At 40.8% G+C, this 19109-nt stretch overlaps 1 protein-coding gene across 5 annotated transcripts; it reads left to right on the plus strand.

Moving 5' to 3' along the window:
- Positions 1 to 1151: 1151 nt before the first annotated feature.
- On the plus strand, positions 1152 to 14627 carry ARRDC4 (arrestin domain containing 4). Of its 5 annotated transcripts, XM_032623766.1 has the most exons (9): positions 1481 to 1612; positions 3481 to 3698; positions 5845 to 5911; positions 6154 to 6301; positions 8759 to 8861; positions 9864 to 10120; positions 10645 to 10807; positions 11356 to 11510; positions 11859 to 12764. In XM_032623766.1, the coding sequence occupies exons 5-9, from the start codon at positions 8786 to 8788 to the stop codon at positions 11913 to 11915; spliced, it is 708 nt and encodes a 235-aa protein (XP_032479657.1). In that variant the 5' UTR covers positions 1481 to 1612; positions 3481 to 3698; positions 5845 to 5911; positions 6154 to 6301; positions 8759 to 8785; the 3' UTR covers positions 11916 to 12764. The 5 variants fall into 5 exon arrangements, with proteins under 5 accessions (XP_032479656.1, XP_032479655.1, XP_032479654.1 ...); XM_032623765.1 differs by lacking the exons at positions 1481 to 1612; positions 3481 to 3698 and adding an exon at positions 1152 to 1318; XM_032623764.1 differs by lacking the exons at positions 1481 to 1612; positions 3481 to 3698 and adding an exon at positions 1170 to 1330.
- Positions 14628 to 19109: the final 4482 nt, after the last annotated feature.

Raw genomic sequence — 19109 nt, forward strand, 5'->3', positions numbered from 1 at the left:
AGAGCAGAAAAGCAACCTTTAGTTTGGAATTATTTTTAAAAATAAAAGAAACAACTACCTCAGGAAAGATTTTTAAATCTCGATATGACATTGATCCGTGATAGCTCACAACCTTCGTATTTTTATAAGGGAAGAATTTATAAGAGTTAGAATACGATGGCTAGATAGTGGCAGCGATGTTAGATGATAAAAAGAAAAAACTAGAATAGAGAAGGAATGAAGGATTAAAGAAGAAAATGAAACCGAGGACAGGCGACAGGAGCTGTGGGCATGGAGAACAAGGCAACTGGAAATTTTCGTGGACACCGAGGTCAGGAAATCCTTTTGGGTGGGGAAGAAACTTGGGTGGCAGATGTTGTTTAGAAACGAGACTGATGACCTTATTTTGAGCAGGAAGAATGACCATTCCAGCCATTCTCAGTTTAAAGAGGTTGCAAGACGAGCCGGGCAGCAGAACTCCTTAGGGTTGTTCCAGGTTGAGAACCACAGCCTTCATTCTTCCCTTCTGCAGCTCTTTCTTAGGCTGCGAACTCTGAAACCCGAGAGAGGCGGGGCTCAGGAACCTGGATGTTAGTAGATGCCAAGTTGTCCATTAAAGTTCCGAGGCGGTCGGCCCCCAAATCTCACAAGGAAATACTGCTAAATTCCTTTTTCCAGCGTATCTACTTCCTCTCGAGTATTGCAGACGTAATCATAAACACAACCTGGTTGCAGCCACAACCTCACATTCTAGTGTGAAGCCCCCTGACTCCCGCAAACAGTTCCCAAGCTGCTAGAAACCCCGCCTCCGTTTGTAACCATAGGAACGGCTGGCACGCCGCGAGCCTGAGATTCCCGATTCCGCCCCCTCCCTAACTAATATTGTTCCCCACTATCTGTCCACATGGGCGCACCGCCTCACTATTGGTCAGTGCCCCAGGACTGTGCCTTGCCCCAGCCAATAAACGGACTGTACACGTGTACACCCGCGAATCCTGATTGGTCACCACTCCCTGATCACGCACTGCCTTCCTGCGCCAGCCCGTGCGCGGCGGCGCCAATGAAATGACTCAGTAGCCATTTACAACCAATCAGCACGCCGCGCGGCTCACAGCCAGCCTATGGGCGCGCGCCGGGGGTGGGTTGTCCCGGCTCTTTTCCATTCCCAGCTGGGTTTGTTAAAGAGACAGGCCCTACGGCGCACCGGGGCTCCACTGGGCATCGCAAAGCGGCCGCGCGGGCCCTCGGCGTGAGCTGGCGCCCGTGACAGCGGCGCCGCTCTGCTTGCGACCCCGGCTCCGGGCCGCTGCCGACGTCCTTGGTGCGGCCGCGTCGGCCGGTAGGATGGGCGGTGAGGCGGGGTCCGCGGCGGTAGTGGGCTCCGAGGGCCGCGTGAAGAGTCTAGGTCTGGTGTTCGAGGACGAGCGCAAGGGCTGCTACTCGAGCGGCGATACGGTGACAGGGCATGTGTTGCTGGAGGCTGCAGAGCCGGTGACCCTCCGGGCGCTGCGCCTGGAGGCCCAGGGTCGCGCCACCGCCGCCTGGGGCCCGAGCGCCGGCGCCGCTGCCCCGGCAGCCGCCTCGGAGGTGGAGTACTTGAACGTGCGCCTGAGCCTGCGCGAGCCCCCGGCCGGTGAGCGCGGGCCACGGCCCCGGAGAGGGGCTGGCGGGACTGGGAGAGGGCAAGCCGGCGGATGCCCACCGGCTGGGTGGGCGGGGGGGGGCGGGAATCCACCCACGGGGTAGCCGGCCTCAGTTTGGTCGCCTTGACGGGCGGGCAACAATGCCTGCGCCCCCCATCTCACAGCACCGGGGAGATGGTGTTCACTTCTGCTGGCGCCCCGCCCCTGGCTCGCTGGGGTCTGACTGCCTCCAGGGTCCCAGGACCATGTAGGACAGCTCTGGGAGTGAGCTGTTGCCATGGGAACCTGTGATGGGCAGTCAGGAATCAAGGATCTGGGGATTTAGGTTCCTTCTCTTGTGGTCTGAGGAGTGGAGGGCGGAACCAGAGTTTACGAGGTTCCATTCTCGGGTGCCCAGTTTATGGGGGCCCCTTCTCCCCCTACCCGTCTCTAGATGCTAGTTCTTGGTTCATGATGAGTTAGCAAAACCTCAGTCTTAGGAGGAGGGAAGTAGTTCCTGAGCGTTACGAGTTCAAAGGAAGTGCTTTTTGACTTGATCATCATACTTGGTTTCCCTCCTTTGGGGAGTGGGGTAACTTAAGAGTTCTACGTCTTACTTTCTTTGTATTTATTTTTCGCTTCTTTTTGTTTCCTTTGCATTCTCTTCCTCCCTCCCCTAGCCCACCCCCATAGACCTTTAGTGACAATGGGATCTGGGCACTGGAAGAATGATGACCCTTCTTGTGAAGTCCAGTTAATAGTGTAGGCTTTTACACTATTAAAAGTGCCCATGTGGAAACTCACTACATGGATATTCTATCAATATTAGGTGCAAAAAAATATTAGGAACGGTGAGTCTTAGTCTTCTTTCAGTTGGTAGGAGCTACTTTAAACTATTTTACTTTTCTGCCTCATCAGCTTCAGCATTTATCTGTAAAATAAATAATGGTATAGACTCTCGGCCCTTGAAGAATAAAATACAGCGTATCAGTGTTTAACCTTTGCTATGTATTATACAAATATCAGTAGTAAGTGCGGTTTTTCCATGTCCTGCTGTGGAGAAGTAGACTATTCACAGTTAAATCCTCAAGGTATGTGAGAATCGAGTAATCCCAAAAACTGTGGTGAGGGAAACATGTATGAACCAAAGCCCTCTTTTGGATTAACAAGTGTAGTATGTTAGGTGACAGTTCTTACCTGCCTTATGCCCTTTCATCAATATGGTTTCCAGAATCAACCTATACATGCCTACCCCAAGGTAACAGACAACATAGATTTTCAAGATGGCTGACTGGAGTCAAGGGCAATGGAAAAGGAAAGTAAATTGTTTTTTTGTCCAGGACTTTGGACTCTGTATCTCTGTGCCCATAACTACTCAGTAAATAGATGTAAGATAAATAGCAGTTGGACCTGGGATTCGAAGTAAAAAAACCGCTTTGGTAAAATCTGGGCTATCAAATAGTGTTTGATTCACAAGTCAGGTTTCGTCTTGTCATTCTAACGGAATAGAATGGCTAACCCTAGACAACCTGAAAATCTTAGCTTGTTTTAGAATGTACCATAACAAACCTCTGCAAAAAGTAGAATCATGGTCTGTTTTAGTTGATTTCATTGAGAAAAAAAAATCATTCCTAATATCTGTAGCTTGGAAGAGGCTAGCAACTTTACATAGTTGTGGACTCTTAGGTTCATTTAATTCCAAAACCTAGCTGAATTTCAGCCACCTGAAGAGATTTTTAGAGATCCAGATATTCAGGAAGTATGGCTCTGGGATCTATTTTCAAAAAATCTACTGGATAATTTTTCAGCATTGTTAATTGAACTACTTGCTATCATGGTGATTGATTTTCTTCATATTTTTATTCAATAATTATGGTAGAAAGACAAGACACATCAGAGAGTTGGTTTCACATCTTGGTCGCACACCAGGAGTATGACCTTGTGCGCGTTCCTCATCCTTCCTGAGCCCCAGTCTGCCTCTGTGATGGTCTTCTAGCTCCCACGCTCACCAGTGCTCTGAATTATGAGTTTGGGCTGAAGGACCATTAGCGAATGAAACATCTTGTGACATTGTAGTTCTCATTGCATAAGACAAAGGTAATAAACTATGAGAGCAGAAGCAGAAATGGGCACATGCTTCAGTTTGTGGACCTTCTTAATTAAAAATTAATAAACAAGAGAAAGCAAGCAAGCAAAGATTTGTTTCCAAATACTATAACCCAGGGTTATCAACTTTCTCAGAATTTTTTCCTGTTTATGTTTTGAGGTAGTTGAAAGTCTCATTTTAAATGTTCTAGTTCCTATGTTGATTTGTTTTTTCTCTGAAGAGGGAACTTCATCTCTCTCTCAACCTCTTCCAATATCCTGTGCAACTCTGTTCTTCACACTTGCCTGTCATGCTCTGCCTCATTCCCTTCCCTTCATCTAAACCCCTTCTCACTTGTTTCCATGCCAACCCTTACTTCAACAGCAGAAGTGGTCCTCAAGATGCCCCCGCCACTGCCATGGACTCCAGCATGCTAGGGTCATTACTTGTGTACAGGTGTCTATAGCCTCCTTTCCTCCCAAGGTCTATTTGGGGATTGAAGTTATTTAGGTTTGTATCCATTTCGTATCAGCTTTGTGCTTGATATTTAAGCACTGTAAATTTTGAACATAAATGAAATCCACGTTTTTAAACATTTCAAGTACTTTGTCATATTCAGTAATCTAACGATTACAAATTAGAACTTTAGCCCAGCTCTAAGGAGTGTTGGGATTCCTTGAGCCTAGTACCTGATAGCTATAAAATGGAGAGGCTTCCCTGATTCCAGTGCTGTAGCACTGCTGGGACTTATAGGGCGGCTCTGGACCCACCTGAGCTCTGGGACTCACTCTGTCACTGTCATTTAACATGGTCTCATGTCCCTATGACTTATTCACTTAGCTTCCAGGTCACCCCCCTTTTGAGTATTTCTATTTGAATGATCTTAAGTGGCAAATACTTGTAAGGTTTTTTTTTTTCTAATATATTACAACATTGAAAATTGGAGATAGATTCAGGAAACTTAACGGGCCAGTAATGCATTCCTGTTTTCTAAAAGTATAAGGTTGAAATGTTAACTGAGTTGATGATGGTCTTAGAACTCTAGTATTTAAATGAAAAATTATCCCATTTCACTAGTGATTTCTGACCTTTAAAATTTTTTTAATGAATGGTTACAGTAGAAATCTCCATTTCATATCTACTGACCAAGCATATCTCAGAGAAAGTTCTCAGTCTGTTCTGCACTTTCTTCATCGTAATCATCCCACCCTTGATGAGGGAATTTAGTTCTAAACTTGAATCTATGCACATAAAATGAAGGGAACATTTGTAAGTATCTCTGGGGAGCCACCCAACCAACACTGATAGCCCTGGAGTTGGCTTCAGATCTGAACGATACAGTCTCTGCACTCATCAGGGCTCCAGCAGTGCCTCTGGCCTTGCTAGGTCCATCCACACCCTGCCTACTGGCCTTCTTACAGTCAAGGATAAGCCTCTGCGTGAAATGAAATGGTGCTGGCTGACCCCAGAGCCAGAGAAAGGAGTCGTGGCCGTGCTTGGCCAGGCCCACTCCATATCCCAAGTTAAACAACATCCCCTATTAATCAGTAATGACCCCTGCCTAATAATTTGTTCTGTTGGTTTGGCTATTTAGTATTCAGTATTCGTAATATTCCAAGTAAATTTTTCCTCTCCTTTTCCATCTCTGCCCAAAGAATATTTAGTCTGATTTTTGTGGTATACCCAAAATAAATAGATCTATTTTTTTCTAGATTAATTTTAGGTCCAGTTTAATATTGGTACCTCATGTTAATATAATAGTATACTAACATTAGTATACTCATGCTGGTATACAAGTGGGGGAAATAAATGTTTATGTATATGTAGATACGTATGTGTATATGGTTGTATATACATATATATGTATACGGGAGCTCTGGCATTTTATGGTAATTACTTGTGTAATTGGTCTATTTGCAGATAGAAGATACATATGTATATACATACATATATATATATGTGGTTTGAAATTGATTAAACTTGGTAAAAGTTGATTCAAAATTTAATTCTCTAAATCTCAGTTTAATGTACTTTTTGATGTATATTCAGTGTTATATATAGCTAGGAAAACCTTTTAAAAAAACTTATGATTTACATTGTGAAAATTCTTGATGTAATATGAACCTTAGTGAAAATAAAATGTATTCTCTTTTTTAGGTGAAGGCATCCTCTTACTACAGCCTGGAAAACATGAATTTCCATTTAGCTTCCAACTTCCATCTGAGTAAGTGAAACTGTGTAACTGGGGATTTCCTTTCCCTGCAACCTGTCTATCCAGTTGTATGGGCACCAAGTACCTTCTGACATTCAGGTGTGCATGTTTATCCTGAATAACCACTGAGTAGACCTAACCCCGCTCACCTTTTTTTTAAAAACAAAACAAAACACCCAACGCTTTAAGGGCTTTTCCCAGTTTTGTTAAACTGAAAAACAAAGTTAAAAAGTCATCTCTTTGGTTTATTTCAGACCTTTGGTAACCTCATTCTCCGGGAAATATGGAAGTATTCAGTACTGTGTGAGAGCAGTTTTGGAACGACCCCAGGCACCTGATCAGAGCATTAAGCGGGAACTCCAGGTCGTCAGTCACATCGATGTCAACACACCAGCATTACTAGTAAGTTCTTCCTTCTTCTCTTCCTCCTTCCCCTTTTCCTCCTTCCCTTCCATCCTCCTTCCTTTCAACTGTGGTCTCTACATTTAGCAAGTCTGGTGGCAGCCTGTCCTGTCACTTTCCGATATAATCTTATAACCCATAGGCATTCACTATAAATATGTGATTCTAAGTTGGGCAAATTACAAATTGTGTGTGTTAGTACTATTGATTGTGTCCCTGTTGTTCAGGGCTTCTTTTGCCAGAAAGTTACATGGGCTTAAAATGCATTAATAAGGCTTAATAATAATAATGCACACACACAGAGTAGTTACTTTTCCCAGAGCAGCCACATTCACAGGGCTGTGGTATTCTAAACTCTTCGCTAATAGCAGGTTGAGGAACAGTAATTATGGAAGAGTATTAATCACTCCCAGCCTGTTATTGAAGCTCAGGCCATTATGCTGTGTCTCCTTGCATTTTGCATGTCATTTTCTAACATTAAGTAAGTGCATGCAGCTGCTCTGGAGACCCTTTCACTTATCATTTCCTTATGACAGATTTGGCCACATTAAAGCATTGAACTTCTAATAATCACCAGAAATACTGTAGGCTGATAAGAAAGATTAGGCTATAAGTAACAACAGAATAGGCAAGATGGGAGTTAATTAGCTAGATTCTTTTATCTAAACCCATATTATCAAAATAATATAAAATTATACCTTGTACTTTCATGATAGCTACTAGGACCTAATGGTTCTTCATTTAAATATGAATGAATGATTTTTTACTTCATAATTTAAACTTTCCATCATGATACTGATGTTACAAAGATATATTTTTAGTATTGGAGGTTTCTCTTTCTACCCAGTGTTTTTAAAGATCAGGAAAAGAAACAGGAGTTAAAAGTTGTTTAACTCTACTTCCACACAAAAATGAAATAGAATTTACTCTGATGTTCACCTTTAGATTATAAAAATGTAACAGATATGCCCTAGTTGCATGGTCCCTTGTGGCCAAAATCGTACAATAGCCAGACCCAGCTGACCCGGCTTATAACTATGACTTATCACCTGCTCAGCACCTATTTTGAAAATTGATGATGCTAATAACTGCTTTGTGTTTCTAAAAACTACTTGGAATTGGGTGGTTAACTAATTCTAAACTATTTATGGGGCCATTGTGGCAAATAATTTAAAGATTTTTTATTTTTTGGCAAAAAGAGATACTATTTGTCCTTTACTGTCCTTTTATAATTGAAAAAAATATTGCAGCTTTGGGTTTTACAGTGAACTTTTGGTTTGTGCGTCTTGTAAACTGAGCATTTTAAACAGTATTTTATAATACTGTTTTATAAACAGTATTATATAAGCGTCTTGTATCGCTTATCTTGCTACTGTAGAATAGAAAGTGGGGTGGTGAGTTCAATAACCCTTTAGATCCATTACACTAGGTGTGTTATTACACAAAACCCAAAAATCATTCTAAGTTAAGGACACTTGAAATTTCTGCCTAATAATGCATTTTGAAGTAAGGAAAAAGGCTGTTTCCTTATTCCACATTTTAAATACCAAGACAAAAAGAATATTCTGATTATTGATTTTTATACCATTTCTCCTTTTCCTGATCTACACATAGTCTTAAAAAAAAAAAAGTAGTTCTGTCATATTAATAGGTACTACTACAGTTTTTGGGGTTTTTTGTTTTTTTTTGTTTTTTTTTTTTTTTTTGTGGTACGCGGGCCTCTCACTGTTGTGGCCTCTCCCGTTGTGGAGCCCATGCTCCAGATGCGCAGGCTCAGCAGCCATGGCTCACGGGCCCAGCCGCTCCACGGTATGTGGGATCTTCCCGGACCAGGGCATGAACCTGTGTCCCCTGCATTGGCGGGCAGACTCTCAACAACTGCCCCACCAGGGAAGCCCTCTACTGCAGTTTTTTTTGTTTTTTGTTTTTTTTTGTTTTTTTTGTTTTGCGGTAAGTGGGCCTCTCACTGTTGTGGCCTCTCCCATTGCGGAGCACAGGCTCCGGACGCTCAGACTCAGCGGCCATGGCTAATGGGCCCAGCCGCTCCATGGCATGTGGGATCCTCCCGGACCGGGGCACGAACCCATGTCCCCTGCATCGGCAGGTGGACTCCCAACCACTGCGCCACCAGGGAAGCCCTCTACTGCAGTTTTTGATTGCTTTTTTAAAGGATGGTATATCACTTACCAGAAACACAGTGAAAACATAGGATAAAATAGAATGATGTCACCCTAATTTGAATCTGAAAATTCACCTTAGTTTTCCTGAAAAGGGAATGATTTTTAATGCTTTGTCTTTAAGTATTTTACCTAGTTTGTCGCAGGAAGATAAGAAAGGTTGATTTGTTGTTTTTTGGAAGACATTGCTGTACAACTGTTTAATAAAAAATGACATAACTTTAAGTTCTGTGAGTTTTCTAGACCAGTTTAATTATTTTTATTATTTGAACTTTTCAAGACCCCTGTATTGAAAACGCAAGAGAAAATGGTTGGCTGTTGGTTTTTCACTTCTGGTCCAGTCTCACTGAGTGCCAAAATTGAAAGAAAGGGATACTGTAATGGTAAGCAAGCTGTTTAAAAATCCAAATGCAAGATTCATTCATTTTATTAGCTAATTGTAAGTGATTTTTAATAGTGTTTTGTAATTTACCAAGGATATACTATTTTAAAACATGAATAATACAGTTGTCTGGTTCTAGTATAAATAATTGATATTTAAACATTTGCAAATAGATGAGCGGATAACAATAATCCTGGTATTTCTGACTTTAGTCCTGGTACTTTCGTAGCAAAGACTAAAACCAGTAGAGTGGGAAAATGCCAGCATTTTATTTTAATGTTGCAAAAAAATGTTCCAAGCAGTGTTGCTCAGACGAGAGCTGTTGTCATATGAAAGTACTGTTAGGCATTCTGACTCCATGCTGGCAATTCAAATATATGGGAGGGGCTAGAATGTAGAACATTGACACTCTTAACAGTCAGATTGATATCAGAACAACAATCTGTGAAGGGCCCAATTCCATCCAGTGGATTTGGCCCCCACTCCAGGGTTCTGGCCTCTTGGAAATGAATATGGTATAGAATAGTATGATGGTGGATGCATAATGTGGGTGTAAAACTTGCCTACTCCATCCATTGCTTTAGTTGTGTTTATCAGTTCCTAAAATGGGAAGACTTTGTTCTTCTGTTGGGAAGATTTTAATTTGTTAGGCACTAATGAGTATGTTAGTGATCTTCTGTACTTAACGTAGTACTGAATCATTTATTTGTATGTCTTCTCTTAACTTTTATAGATACTGATCATTTACAGATCTTTAGAATTGGTAGCCTAATACTGCTACATTAGAAAAGTGAATCATGTGATAGTTAGAAAACAGTATCTACCACAAACTGCCATAAATTTTCACTTCTCTGACTCAGATTTGCAATGTAAGTTTTCCGTGAGGCTTCTCAACTTGTTAAAGCAGCGTTGCCACATTTCAGCTTTCATCAGTAACAGCTTTGTTCCACTGTGGAGAGAATTTCCTCAAGGGTCTCTGAAGGTGTTTCTGTTTTCTTTTTAGGAGAAGCTATTCCAATCTATGCAGAAATAGAGAATTGTTCCTCTCGTCTGATTGTTCCCAAAGCTGCCATTTTCCAGACGCAGACGTACCTGGCCAGTGGGAAGACAAAGACCGTGCGGCTCATGGTGGCCCACGTGCGCGGGAACCACATTGCCTCCGGGAGCACCGACACCTGGAACGGGAAGACCCTCAAGATCCCGCCTGTGACGCCGTCCATCCTGGACTGCTGCATCATCCGAGTGGACTACTCCTTAGCTGTGAGCACGGCGCTTGGTGAAATTAAAGACGTAGCATGGAGCCATACCTGGTGCCGTGTTACTGAGAAGATGTACCTTTAATACCCAGGAAAATGTCATTTTATGTCAGCATTACAACAAATTGTGGAATATGTGAAGATTGGCCTTTGTTTTTTAATCAAAAACTATCCCCCTGAGGTATTTAATTAAATAACATGGAAGAATGAAGGTGCAGTAGGGCTGCTATATTGAAGACATAAGTAACTTTCTATATTTCTGTGTAAGCTGTGCTCACTTACAATGAAGTGTATTAAGGCCACACTTCCCCATCACAGAGCGTTCACTGTATTTCGTGGGCTCTTCATTTAGTTCTTCATTTTATTCGTCAGGACAATTTACAGTTGTGTTGGGGGTGGTAGCAGACAACAAAAGCATTTTTTCTATGAAAATATAATTGGGTTATTTACTATGAGGTTTAACTTACATTTGTGCCTTTCTCTCTCTCTCTCTCTTTTTTGTTGTTGTTTTGTTTTTTGGCATATTAGGTGTATATTCACATTCCCGGTGCTAAAAAATTGATGCTTGAGCTGCCCTTAGTGATTGGCACGGTTCCATACAATGGTTTTGGCAGCAGAAACTCCAGCATTGCCAGCCAGTTTTTTATGGATATGAGCTGGTTGACGCTGACTCTGCCAGAACAGCCTGAAGGTAAAATGTTTTGAGGTTCTTTCAGAATGCAGTTTTACACATAGAGTACGTAAGAACAGGACGTATGAGATAGGAAATGCTCAAATGATAATTACTGCTGCCACTACAACTATTATTACTCTTTTTATTACTAAAAATCATCAAACATATTCCCAGAGGGGACTTTGAGAGTTTAGCTTATCCAATACAATCTACATCTCCTGATTCCTATTTATAATAGTAGAAGAATGGAAAATAATCAGAGTAAGAGTATAGTGTGTTATGTTGGTGTCTTCCGTAGCCACATTTCAATGATTTTTTTAACCTAGACTAAAACACACACGTCTCAAAGAGAATATAAATCAGTGTTAATAGTACTTTAATAAAAGCAGGATCTACTGAATATTTTTTTGTTGTAATGGGCACAAAAACTTCCTGCTTAGAGGAAAAAATACCAATGTGTTATCTTCAAATTAAGCTAAGTTTCTTGTTCCTGTAAGAGTTCAGAAGAGAGTAATGTAATCAGTTTTTGCCTGGATTTCTTAGAGCCAACTCCTTTTTTGTTTCAGCACCACCAAATTACGCAGACGTGGTGTCGGAGGAAGAATTCTCTAGACACGTTCCGCCTTACCCTCAACCCCCTAACTGTGAGGGGGAGTCGTGCTGTCCTGTGTTTGCCTGCATTCAGGAATTCAGATTTCAGCCTCCGCCTCTTTATTCAGAGGTAAAGCAAAAGAAAATTAGACTTGTGTTGTGCTGTTTGTAAATAATCCTCTGTGTCTGTTTTTGACTCCCAATTAGTAGAGGATACATACAAAAAAATTTTACGATGGTGATAGATTATCACTGATCCACTTACCACATTTTGCGGTGTTTTCTTGGTACTCTCTATCATACATGTAGAGTACCATGGATTGCCTTTAAGGCCATGGAATACAGAGAACTTAAGTGGCCTACTGGGACTTAATAATAGGCTTTAAGCAGTTTGGCTATGACCATATAATTAGAAATAGATACTAGAATCACGTTAAAGAATGCTGCAGTAGTAATCTTGGTCTGCTCGTTTTTGCAGGTTGATCCACATCCTAGTGATGTAGAAGAGACCCAGCCTGTTTCCTTCATTCTCTGAACATATTTCAGAAATCACTGTGTTCATCACCAAATTAGAATGTTGGTTCTTTCCCCCTGTCTTTTTGGGGAAGAGGGAGGGAAGATTAGCTTAAGAACATAAATAGACATCAAGACTGAAGGTGATAGAAATTAAAGAATGCGTGAACTTTCCAGTGGGCCAACAGGATTGTTGCACAAGTTTGTGATGTGGTCTTGTATCCCTTTAGAACTATGGGACAAAGATGTGAATAGTCACAGAATGTAATGGAAGTCCTGATGGTGATAGAGTAAGTGAAGAGTGCCTATGCTGACCCAAGAGAAAGGTGCCTGTAAACAGTGAAAGCACTATGCGAGCATATCTTTAGAAAGGTTTCTCAAAGTAGAAGAGATGTATCCTCAGCTTTAAGGCAGTATGGACGCATTGGGAGGAGACTTGATTTTGGAGAACGTAGCAGCACAGGGTGTGCATGAACAGGAAAGGGGCCCACTCTAAATTAAACATGAAGCGAGACCCTCTGGTGTCAGGGTCTTCATGATTTCTAACCATATTCCATAGGACTGAAGTCCTTAAAAGAATCCTTTTCGGAGGTCATGGTCTTATGAGGTTCTAATAAAGTAATACAGTTTTCACTCTTTTAATGGTAGTTTAAGAGGTAGTTTGTAAGTTGGCTATACAGTATTATGAAACCAAGAAAGAGTTCCTTCCTTGAAAGGCTTGTCAGTTGAAAGGGGAAAGGTGTACTTCAATATGAAAACACATTTTGTTGAACGTTGCACTTTTTATCCTCTTTAAGTACTTCAGCAGTGTACATGTTTGATTTTCCTCATGTCTTATTTACCTAGGAGCATATTAGAAAAAGACAGGGTTAAAAAAAGAAAAAGAAAAAAAAAAGCTTGCATCCTTAGGATGCCTTGATAACTGCACAGGGGGAAAAAAGGCCTTTTTTATCTACCTCTGGTGGGGTTATCAGAATCAGATATATTTTAAAACTCCAGGCCGGTGAAGTCTTCTTTGGAGTTTCTGCTCATTTGCAGTAGCAATCTCATCTCTCCTATCCCTAAACCTGAAACTGGACCAAGGGCAAAATCTACAAGGTTAACATCAGTTGAAAGTTAATATGTGTATACCAAAGGGTATTTCAAAATAAATGCAAAATCAAGGCAGAAATACCATTTTCCATTTTTTTGAAAAGTCATATAAACTTAATTTCTGTCAAGAGACTTAAGTCTACTGATGGCAGTCACTGTGTTCATTGTTATTCCAGTTCTTTAGTAATTCTGTTTAAACTGTGATTTTTTTATTGTTTTGGTGCAATATTTTATTATCCTTTAACCTCAGGATATTCAGACCAACAAGATTGTGTTGCTGCTAAAAGACTGAGCAGTGTTTTTACTGTCCCCCTGTCCCCTCCTAGTCACAGTCACATGTTTGCTTGTTTTTACTTTAATCTGTTGGTTTTGTGAGCTGAGAGCATTTCTGTACACTAAGTAGAAGGGAGGTAGGGGTTCCCATGATAGAGATTTTGGACCAGCCCAGTACTTTGGTTTTCTCCATGTCCTGAGGGTTAGATCTGGAAACCCTGGTGCTTTCCATGCAGAATACTGTAGGACGATTAGCTTTTCTTTCAGTCAGTATATTCCGTTAGAAATAGAAAAGTTTTAAGGTTAAATTTTGTATGTAAAAATTAGCTGGACATTTGATCAGGGATTTTTATACAAACATTAGGTAAATGTACGCTTTTCACCCTTGGGTATACCTCTCTTCTCTGTAATCACATAAGCATCTTAAGCCGTTATTTCATCTTTTAAGCCACTGAATGAAAATCACAATACAAACTGTTTTACCAATAATTGTGGTACTGAAATTGTCACAAATCTTTTTTCCCTGCTTTGGTTTTTTGGTGATCTTTTATTTTGCTTTGTTTTTGTGTGTTAGCTATGTGCTGTCTAAACAGTTTTACTTTAAAAAAAGATCACCTTCAGCTATTTCTTGACCTCTGAGTTGCAGTTTACATGTTTTATCAAGACATTTTCCATCTCCATGATACCAAAACAAAGTAAAAGAAACAAAACAAAATGGTATGGAGGAAGAGAAAGTTTAATTATCTATCTGGCTGCAAGTAGAAAAGCAACTGCTTACTGGAATCCTTCAGTAGGATCGTTTTGTCACCTTTTTTAAAGAAATGAAGTGCACCTACCAAATTAAAACAAAGCTGATTTTTTAGCACTTACGAGAATAGCTAAAAGGTATGATTTGCCTTATTGAATTGATATTGGTATGTCTGACCTTAAGCAGTAGGTTGAAACTGCATACCTTTATATAATCAAATTATTTGATGAAGGTAGAAGATTCTACATTGGAACAGAGAATACTTGGGAATGAAGGTAATAATTTAGCTGCTATTTGCTTGTTTATTCTCCTCTTGCTTAGTTTGCAAAGAAACTGTGGCCTTAGAATTTTCTTTTTGATGCAAAAATTTTGAAATTGAGAAAGTGCATCTTTTGGCACACAAAATTCTTCCATGGGCAGAACTTTACTTTCATGTTTTTGTTTTGCACAATAAGAAACTCAATAGGCAGGGGTTATGTTTTTGATAAGTTAACTATGAAAGCTTTTTATTTTTATTATAAAAATGTAACAGTTTAACCCGGGGGGGGGTGGGGAGATTGTATTTTGTACTGTTGTCTGAACCCCATGGGTTCCTTTTGTTAATAAAATGATTACACTGATGCTGTGAGTTGCTAGTTTTGTTTTTGTTTTGTTTTTGTAAGACTATGACTTAAATTGTTACAGACTTAAGGGAAGTCAATACCATGAGACAAAATGTTACTGCTGTTAAGATCCTTTTGTAAATGTGTGCTATATCATCAGACCAGGCACAGCCCTGGTGGATTCTGAGCCTGTTTTCGTGATGGCCTCAGTTTCCCCAAAGGTAATCGGTTTTTAGCATTCTATGAAAAAGAGTAGTTGAGATGAGTGATTACGCTTAAGCTATATTGGTCATTGAGAGAGCATTATCTCCATTTATTCTCAAATAATAATGACCACTTCTTTAAAGCTTTCTGAGTTTTCATGTTTGTTTGACCAGAACCTTTCCAGGATTGATTTAGTAGGTCTGGTGGGCAGTCAGTGGACTCATACCGTGAAACACCTGTACGTAAGCCTCCCCTTTCCACGCACATACTCAAATGGACAAAAGTCATATATTTTGTACAGGGAATATGTAACAATATGTCATCTCAGGAAAACTGCCTTGACCCTCTGTCCTGGAAGATTTTAAACCTTAGCTAAGTGGTAAAAATTAACCCAGGTAATTACTCTCCAGGTTTTTATAATGTGTGAGATGATGTTAAATAATTGTCTTTTCTGCATTCACATTTGCAATCAACATAAATCGAGATATTTGTCTCATGCAGTAAATATCGAGACAAAATTTGTAAGATTAACATTAAAGTTTCTGTAGTTTGTATTGCAAAGTTTCAGGACATGGCAGTCTGGGACATAGCCCTTATATTACAAATGGGGATACCAAAACCCAGAGGTGTAACCTGAAAATTTGGCCTACATTCTTTGTAAGATTCCTGCTCACTCTAAAATTTCCTGATTCTACTACAACTTTAATAGAAGTTATGGAAACAGGAATTGCTTTAAATTACATACCTTAAGACTTGGCAGACCTGAATACTACTAGGCATATACTAAATCAAGAGTCTTCAGCATTTATATCTAAAAGCCATGTCTCCTAAAAGGATACCAGTCTTTGACTAAATTGCTTCATAAGTATGATTGATTGGTAGCTAGAATCCTTTCTTCAGCAGAGGCATTTGTTTCTAACTTTATAATTTGAAATAATTATAGGATCACAAAAAAATTGCATTAACAGTAACAGAGAGATCCTGTGTACCCATCACCCAGTCTCCCCCAACTATAACTATAACACATTATCAATATCCGGAAATTGACACTGACACAGTAAGAATTAACTAGAGTTCAAGCCTTCCTTGGATTTCACCTGTTTCTGAATAAACTCATTGTTCTCTTGCATGTTTTCCTATATAATTCTATGGCATTTTATTACATGTCTAGGTTCACATCACCACCACAATCAAGATAAAGAACTGTTCCATCACCACAAAGAAACTCCCTTGGGCTACCTCTAGGCAATCACACCCTCCCCTTCCCTAACCCCTGACTGAACTGTTCTCTATCTCTGTAATCTTGTCATTTTGAGAATGCTTAGATAAATGGGATCATTAGGTACGTACCTTTTGCAATTGCCTTTTTCACACTGCATAACACCATTAAGATCCATGCAAGTTGTACTTATTGATAGTTTTTTCCTTTGTGTTTCAGCTGCAACATTTCAAAAGAAATATATCGGCTATTACTTAAAATGCCTTCTTGCAATTTTCAAAGAAAATATGTAACGTGCACATGATACCTTTGTAAATATTGTTTTTACATTTGAGAACTACCTTTTATGTAGAAAATATTTAAATGCAGGTTTCCACAAACTTAGGGGTCATTTTCAGCTTGCCAAAGTCCGTGAAGTCTTTGAAGATAAATACAAAAAAATGCAAGGGCATTTGCTGCCCTTGGTTTACTCATTTAATAATATTTCCCTAATAGCTCTCTACTAGTCTTGTACTGTCTAGGGGAAGACTTTTTCTTTAAAAAGTTACTTCCTGGTACTATAGCCATTTCGCACTGGGACCCCAGCGCCGTATCTATTTAATGACTAAAGGACATAACGTGTTCCAAAACAAAATGCTAACTTTACATATAGGAACTCCTTATAATAACATAAAGATGTCCATGTTTTTTTATTTTGTCATTTAGATGCCAAAATCCATCTGAGTCCCTGAGATAAGCATTCTGTATATGAAAGCTTATCTGTATTAGCTTTCACTCCAAATATTCAGTTTTGACTGGTTTATTGAGTTGATTCAAGTAAAGTATAAAGGTTTATGATCTATAGTTAATTAGCTTACTTCAAAATACGGTGCGCACATGCGCGCGCACACACAACGGTTTCTTGCCTGGAAACTTCCCTCTGCAGGCAAGATGGGTATCAAAAGTTATATTTATGTATCTGGGAACTCAAAAGAGGGCACATTACCATCACCAAGTATCCCACTACTAGAAGACAAAGGGTGAGACTTCTTTTTGGTAGCTGATATACTGGTGGGCAGTAAACAGATAAGGGTAAAGGAAGCTTTCAACTAAACAATTCTATGTTTCATAACACACCCTGAGTCACTACAGTTCGGGAAGTTGAAAGCAAAACCCTACTATTGAACCATAATAGTCCCTGGCGTAATTCAGAAGGATCCTGGAGCCCACGTGAGAAAATGTAAGAAGCTATACTGAATATTCACTATCTGAGAGCTTCACTGCAGATTAATTTTAATAGTTTCAAGAGAGTTAAGATTATGGAAAAACAGCTTAGGAACCTAAACACTTTTACAATTTTTTTCTCTTGCGTAAATTAAAACATAAGTACATGTATGTGTATATATAGGAGGAGTATAATACCAAGCAAAATCTCTAGTTCACCTTCTTTAGGAGAGGACGAACTCAAAGATTCCTTGTAAATCTCTTAAGAGAACATACTTCTACAGAGGTGGATTTCAAAGCAAATCTCAGTGTTTATTATTCCATCCTCACTTCAACATCTGGCTCTTTTAGATAAGTGCAGAATTCTAGGTACTAAGGGAAACTGTAGCAACAAACACCTACTTTTATCTTATCTGACATAACAAAAAAACCTCCATAACATGTCAAAAAGATAAACGCATAGGGCTGCAAACACCAACTCCTCTAAGAGAGTGGCAGGATCACATCTGATAAGTGTGATGTTTTTATGAAAATTAATTGCCTTGTACTTGAAACTATTTTAAAACAACCAGCTCCAGAATTGTCCTCCCAGAAATAAAACAAGAATAATCCCTGATGCCAATGGGAAGATGTTTTAAATGGTATCTGCATTGAACAGAGGGATTTCTTAAGGTCTCAGATTTGCTTCTGACCACAATACAGAAGTCTTACAGGGGAGAACTGAGTTGGTGGTAGCCAGGCAACCTGCATGTTTTTCCAGCCTCTCCCAGTCACAGATACCAGGTCTTTGACCCTTCAGCCTTAGCCTGGCTGGTTCCAAGATAAACTGTCCCTCAGCAGGCTCCAAGGCAGATGCTGGGAGCTGGGACGTGTCTCATTGCCCCAAGTCTGCTATGACCTGGCTCACCCACCTGGCTCAGCCATCACCTCTTGCTGACTGTGTAACTCACACGTAGAACTTTACAAGTGTTCGGAGGGAACACTTCCCCAGGCAGCAGCCTGCAGAGTTGAGACCCAGAACCTCAATTCCAACACCAGGACCCCCACAGGGAGAGGAAGGTACAAGAAATTCCTTAAAACAAATAATAAATCAGGAGTGGCTGCCATCAGCAAAAGTGAGGGCTCCCCATATCAGATAAGTTCACTGAGAGGAAATTGTCTCTTTTGGTGGTTGGTTTTGGTTTGGGGTTTGGGTTTTGGTTTTGCACCTGATTTTTGTGAAGGAAGTTTATACCTCGGGAGCTTCTCCTCCCACCTAGCCAGAGCCTCAATGCCCTGCCCAGTGATTGCTTGTCGCCCAGGGGGAACAAGTTCTGTTTGCCCAGGACTTTCCCCACGTCCCAGGACCCCTTCAATTGCAGACAAACTGGCACAGTTGGTCACTGTAGCCCTGCCCCACTATCAGGGGGAAACCTGCTCTACCCCCCACTCCCGGACACACTACTGCAGGCCTTCACTGTGTCTTTGTCACTGTCTCTGCCCCTCCAGCACCAAAACCCTCCTACTGTCACCCAACAGCCCCGTGCAGCAGAGTGCCTTCCCCAAATGAACAAGGACAAAGAAGCTCAGGACATTTAAGCCATTGGGATTTGGACCGGGACCCCCTTTGAGGCCAGCCGTATAGCTGGTCCAGACTCCACCTCTCCCATCTCCTTCTTCTTTCTGCTGCGGAGGCCCCAGCTAGCCCAGGGCCAGCCTCTGGGCTCCCAGGGACCAGGGCCTGGCTCTGAACCATAGGTCACACCTCTGCAAGGCAAGTCACTTCCTCCCAGGCTTTGAGCTCTGTGCACAGACCCACATGGTCAGAGGCCACAGAGGTGCCCCTCATGCTGTCTTCTCATTCTCTCTCTCTCTCTCTCTCTCTCTCTCTCTCTC

This window comes from Phocoena sinus, chromosome 2 (assembly GCF_008692025.1).
Source record: "Phocoena sinus isolate mPhoSin1 chromosome 2, mPhoSin1.pri, whole genome shotgun sequence".
Taxonomy (NCBI): Eukaryota; Metazoa; Chordata; class Mammalia; order Artiodactyla; family Phocoenidae; genus Phocoena; species Phocoena sinus.